Source organism: Priapulus caudatus, unplaced genomic scaffold (assembly GCF_000485595.1).
Source record: "Priapulus caudatus unplaced genomic scaffold, Priapulus_caudatus-5.0.1 Scaffold314, whole genome shotgun sequence".
Classification (NCBI taxonomy): domain Eukaryota; kingdom Metazoa; phylum Priapulida; class Priapulimorpha; order Priapulimorphida; family Priapulidae; genus Priapulus; species Priapulus caudatus.
Genome location: NW_014577375.1, coordinates 266079 through 272388, shown reverse-complemented (window position 1 = coordinate 272388; position 6310 = coordinate 266079). Strand labels below are relative to the sequence as shown.

Genomic DNA, 6310 nt, shown 5'->3' with positions numbered 1-6310 from the left:
GACAGAGACAGAGAGAGAGAGAGAGAGACAGAGAGAGAGAGAGAGAGAGAGAGAGAGAAAGCAGGAACGAGAAAAAGAAAGGGAGAGGGGGAGAGGCAGGAGGGAGGGGAAAGATATTTAGATATCTAGTAGCACACGATGTTCAATCGATAAAAAACTGCCATCTCGCGTTATCGCACTACTTTGGTTACTAGTACTTACTACAAAGGTTTGCGTTTATTTCTGCAGATCAGCGCAGCAATTGATCGACATCATGGTTGAAGCCAACCAGGAGGTGCCTCCTGAACTGCTCCAGATGGCAGAGCGATTTGTCGCGTGGAAGGAGCGGCGGGATAACGAGAGAGCCAGCATGTCATCGTACGGAATGGACGGGGGAAGAGATGGAGGAGGAAGAGGCGGAGGTAGAGGAGGAGGCAGACGGCGCCATGAGGAGAACTTCTACTGAAGTTTTTTTAAAAGTGGCTCTCTTTTTAGTGCTATTTGTTAGGCAAATTGTTGCCTAGTGTTGCGAGTTGATTGCTCTCTGTTGACATGCTCAGGATCTCGAAAACATTATATGGCCACATGCATATTCGTAATCATATTTATTCTGAACTCGTATATGTAGTTATAACATATATTAATAATACTTAGCACAGCAAAGGCATATAGCAAGTACTCACGTTGTAATTTCTGAAATGCTGGCTGTGCAAAAAGTGAGACAGCAATAGTCGTTGCTGTGTATTAGTATACTTTCAAAACGTTACGTAAACGTGTTACCAGAGAGATATTCTTTCAGTGTTTATGTTCATAAGCATTTTTTCAGTTTTCGTACACGTATTGCTGTAAAACACAGCACAATTAAATATCATGGGAAGGAGAACTCACGAGTACTTCTAAAACCGTGATGGGTGCAACTGCAAGATATGCTTGCTTTAGTTGAATGTATCATTTCAGGGCTGTGTGAATGCTTCAGTTAAGAAATTAGTACCACTTGAATCACGTTGCCAAGAGTTATTATTGTATATTTTTTAACCACATTTATTGTCGGCATTCCAAACGTTTGCATAAATAAACGGAAAAATATATAATATACAGTATGAATCACATTTATTTTATAATGCTAGGCTGTACATAAACACAGACTTTTTTCAATAGCATTCTGTGAATGCAGTGTATGGCATGATTACTGTACTATATTACCTTATTTTGGGGCATGGAAAACATACATATGAATGCATAAAAGTAGTTAAACCGTGTGTGGCTATCAAATGTGAACAGTGTGACCATCTTTCATAATCGTAGCCTGGGCAACACATACATAAATATAGTGTGTCAACTAAACAATGTCCCTCTACTCATTTTTCTATGAAGTAGTTCTTTGGCTGTAGACTGCCTTTAGGAATGGCTATAGTTTGACTTCATCTTTGGGTGAGACTTTATCTGTTGTGCTTGATCGTGTCTGCTTCAGTCTATTTCCATGGGTGACGTTGTGTCCGCTTCTGGGACGGCTTCCTTCGTTTCTGTCGGTGCTTCTTTCGTTTCCATCTGTGACGTAGTGTCTGGTCCTGGGACGACTACTTCTGTTGCCACCGATGAAGGCATGGCTGCTTCTAGGACAGCCTCTGTCTTTCCTGATGCGTTCACCTCCTCTGTTGCCGTGTGTGAAGTTGTGTCTGCCGGCAGGACGACTTTCACTGTTGCCGTCGGCGACTTCGCGTCTGTTGACACAGTGGCTTCCTTTTCTACTGTTGTTTTTGCGTCTGTTTTGGGGACGGCTTGGCTTGGTGCTATTGGCGACATTATATCCTGTTTAATTGTTAACCTGTTGGAGAGAAAAATGAGAACTTACAGATAAATTCAGGGTTGTAGATGAAATTTGGTCAAAATTTCAATACCCATTTTATTTGACAGATGTCACCCCTGGGCAGCTATGTAATAGTAGATTATGTGTGTGGTCTCCAAGCACTCAAAATCCCCGCATATGCTAACCTGGCTATTGCAAAACCCGGGACGCCCTTTAAATAGTGACGTCATGAGCGCGCGCGCTATCCCAGCATCGTGTGTGCCATCTCAACATGCGAATCAGAAACGCTGTTACAGCTGTTTTGAACACCCTGTTGCCGCGCGCGTTTGTTTATATAGAGATGATAACGTTACTGCGTGCATTAATTAGTGGGCGGCGAACAGGAGATTGAAACAGATCACTTGTTTTGTCAAGTTATTTATAGCAACACGACTTTTTTCAAAGTTTGTTGGTGGTAATTGGCCACAGATAGGTCGCAGTGAATATTAACAGTAGCAATTGCATGTACCTTAGTCAATTCTAAACACAGTCGTTTAATCATCGTAGAATGTAGAAAATTGCGAATATCTTCGTTGCTAGTAACGCTGCATTTGGTGATTTTTCAAAAGGGATTTCTCGGAACTCGATTCCAAAAATTTCGGTTCCGTTTTAATGCTGACACATTAATCGAGTAGTAAACGGTCCCTGGAATTGACCCTGGGTGACACCGAATCTCACTGAATGTCTCCGGATGTCACTGAATGTCACCGGATGTCACTGAATGACACCGAATGTCACTGAATGACACCGAATGTCACCGGATGCCACCGAATGTCACCAAATGTCACCGGATGAGTTCGCGGTTCCCGTCACGCGTGACGCGCTCACCCCTGCTGGTCTCCCGCTCCGCCGTCGTCGTCATCGCTGTCGCTTTCCGCCGGGTGCTCTGACAGCCTGTGCACGGTGTGCTGGTGTGGAGGCTCGCTCCCGACGGCCTCCGCCTTGCTCTCGTATGGCTCGGGCGCCGACTTCTACACAGCAGCGGAAACGAGCATGTGTGATTCGCGCAGAGCTACAGTCAACTCGACCCACGCACCAACTCAGCCAGCATTGTGGTTAGCATTGGAACCACACGGGGCGAGTTTGTCGACCGGTCGAGTTGACCGGTGCCCGTAGCCCATTCGCGCAGACGCAGCAAAATACGGCCAGTTCCACTGGCATTTTGTTCAGGGCGAGGCGATCGGATGATATAATATCAGGAGTGTATAATATATGCGTGAAGAAGAGGCCTAGACAGCCTCTACGGGGCACAGCTCTACTGTATTACCCCACGTGGATTTGATTTGCTGGTTGGATGATGCCATTTTACATAAAAGTTGTGTTGAGTAAATGCTACACAAAGTTAGCAATGAACTGTAGGAGTGATAATTAAGAAGTGTATAATATAGATTATATTATATAGATCTATATAAGATATATAATATAGATCTATATTATACGCTCCTGATAATATACGTGTTCGAATTTCTTAGCAAAAAAAGCCAGAAAAAAATATGCAATTTTAAAATGCTTAAGAAGATTGCCGGACGACGAACGCGCGGTCGTTTGATTAGTTGGCCGTTGCCGTGGTTACTACCTGTAGGTACGCCTGCATGGCGTGCAGCTTGTTGTTGTAGAAGTCGTAGACAAAGGAAGCCATGTGGGGCATGTCCTTTACCACCAGCGGTTCTCTGCGGGGTCTCTCTCCAACCTGCCACACACAGTTAATCATTTACTAGATAGTTGCATAAAATAATAGCGAACTTGATTTGCTCAGTCCTAAATTTGCTGTGGAATGAAAGGTATATATATACTGCCGGTTGTTCTAACCTAAACATACGAATTCACACACAACCAACCAGCACTGGAACAAGATAAGGTATATTGTAACTATCCATTGTACATTTATTACATGTGTAATTTACTCTGAACAAATTTATAAAAAGCAATTTTCGAAAGTGTATGAAAGAAAAAAGACAGCTAAACGTTACCACCAAGAATGTGATTTAGTGGCATTTGCAATTGTGCATCTGTCGAACCATTGCATAGGTTAGGGACAATATCAGTTGGCATTGAAGTCTCTTTTTCTTTTTTACAAAAAGATACCTTTCGAGTGGTGGGAAACTGCTCATATGGTGCCAGATGGAGTTTTGTTGGCACCTTCGTCAACTGAAAATGAAAAAATATCCAGTAATATACTCAATGTATGCGCCTAATATTAGACAGAAGCACCATTCATGAACATAGCTTGCACGTTTAGTTTATAGGCTCATTCTGATTATTCCCTGTGCAATCTGAATATAGTTACATTCACAATGGTATGTTTAATATGTGCCATGCGTGCACCACAAGACTGCATGAGGTGTTCGATGATTATCATTACTACTAACAATATTATTGACTTGAATATCTTGGAATCGCATTTAAAATTTCAGTATATCTAGCAATTTAAATCTATTAATACAACAACTGCGATTATGACGAGTTCCACTTGTATACGAACGAAATGAGCTAAATAATGAGCGAATATGCTATGGCACATACCTGACTGAATGCAGGGGTGAGTTCAAAGCAGTTCTGGAAGAGCGAGACTCGGGCGAATATGTAGAGGCCGAGCCGGGCACGTGACATGGCCACTACCAACCTCCGCACATCCCTGTCAACATTATCATAGGAATGGGAGTTACAGTTTACATCTTTGAAAATACTGCGACTTCCTGAAACACCTCCGTTCTCGACATACCAGTGTAAAGTGCTATCAAGAAAATTAAAAAGACTATGCATACTAAAATGATATTATGAAACAATATGGTAAAGAAATTGTGCCACATCTTTAGTTATTAAATATGCAAATACATTTGAAGTGGATAATATTACATATAATAATATGTATTTGTATTGATACTATATTTATTACTCAGTATTGCAGTGTTATCCACTTCTGACATACATTTGCAGGCGAGGAGCTGTGCAGTCTAGTTTCAGTGCAATGCCATGCAGTCCCGGACACGTTTTTGACAGCAACAATGAATGCACCTACCTAAGATGGCCGACGGCCTTCGTCCTCACGAGGGATAACAGTATGATGTCATTCTGCTGTCCTTGATACCTGTCCACGGTCGTCACCTGGAGAAGTGTGTGGCACTCATTAGCATATATAACTAACACACTAACTTGACAATGTGTATGAGACCATTCAGTTACGTAAGTAAGAGTAAGTAAGTGTAAGCTCGCGACACCCTACCTACTGAATGGTACCTTCTGAATGGCATTGTACTGAAATGGTATCGTTCTGAATGGTATGGAACCTTCTGAATGGAATCGGTGAGAGAAGCTGCCTTGAAGTAAGAGCAAGTAACATAAGTAAGAAACCATGCTCCCTACCATCTTTGGGAAGCCGATGAGGGGGTTGTTGGCGCAGCGCTGTGTGAGCACGTCGCGTATCAGGTGCTTCTGGCCGTTGTACGTTGTCAGGATGGAGATGCGGTCGGCTGCGTAGCCGAGCAGCCGCATGTACATGAACGTCGCGACGACGTACTCCGCCTCGCCGAGGTTCTGCCGCCGTGAAAAAAACAAGCGCGCGTCTCAGTCACGCGTGCACGATCGATTCAACGGACAGTTTTTCGACAGATTTTTCGCGTCACGCTCTCGATTCGATGGAAAGTTTTTTTAAATGTTTTTCGAGGGATTTTTTTCGGATTCGACGGATAAATCGTCCACGAGTAGCGTGAGTAATTGACGGGGACAACTGTTTCGAGCTCAGAGTTACTCATGTTAGGTGGGCAGTTATGCATGTGTGTGCCAAGTTTTACATTATCGTTAACTTTTAACAAATGTTTACTGTTTTTAGTGTGTCTTCCTGTTTAGATAGTTTGACATAGAAATCACAGTGATGTACAAGGTCACAGGGTGGACAGTATCTACTCACATCCCACGTATGAGATACTTATAACAAGCCCTAGTAAGATAGTTGTGTGGATCAGGACAGGCAATGTATGCAGCAGGAGATATCACGCTACAGCTCAACACACACAAAATGCATTAGTGTGAGGTCAGGCATAGGTCAACAACATCAACAAATTAACCAATCAAATGTCTAGGGGATGCCTCAGCTGCATACCTGGTAGAAATATGGGTTGGGTTCAGACTCCCCTCCTCCCTGGAAGTCTTCTACGTTGATGAGCTGAATATCATAGAAGAATCCTGCATTGGCTACCTTGTACTCTGGCCAAGTGAGAACGTGACTCAGGTTGCCCAGCTTCTTGTAACGCCAGTTATACAAGTTGCAAATTCTGAAAGAGCACAAACACAGAGCTTAAACCCGCTAATAAGCATGCCGGGATATATGCAATTGCTGATAATTATAACCAATGCCTACATTAGTAATTGACAAGTTAAAATTCCTCATATAAAATTACATTGTATTCGTAATTCCACTACAGTTCACGATTACATATATATAACACATCGACGTATACTCTTAATCTAGTAATACGTGTGATACGT

The 6310-nt window shown here is 42.7% G+C and overlaps 2 protein-coding genes across 5 annotated transcripts in view; one reads left to right on the top strand and one right to left on the bottom strand.

The window, feature by feature from the left end:
* The window catches only part of LOC106808922 (probable ATP-dependent RNA helicase DDX43), a 14571-nt gene extending 13497 nt beyond the window's left edge, over positions 1-1074 (top strand). For all 4 annotated transcript variants that reach the window (XM_014811841.1, XM_014811843.1, XM_014811842.1 and 1 more), the window contains exon 7: positions 229-1074. In XM_014811841.1, coding sequence (XP_014667327.1) covers positions 229-445 — 217 coding nt within the window. In that variant the 3' untranslated portion in view covers positions 446-1074. The remainder of the gene's footprint in view (positions 1-228) is intronic.
* The window catches only part of LOC106808926 (intron-binding protein aquarius-like), a 54786-nt gene continuing 49548 nt past the window's right edge, over positions 1073-6310 (bottom strand). Inside the window, 8 exon segments of the mRNA XM_014811847.1 lie at positions 1073-1804; positions 2654-2796; positions 3402-3515; positions 3911-3973; positions 4349-4460; positions 4845-4930; positions 5189-5359; positions 5925-6096. Of these exon segments, the coding sequence (XP_014667333.1) occupies positions 1447-1804; positions 2654-2796; positions 3402-3515; positions 3911-3973; positions 4349-4460; positions 4845-4930; positions 5189-5359; positions 5925-6096 (1219 nt within the window). The 3' untranslated portion in view covers positions 1073-1446.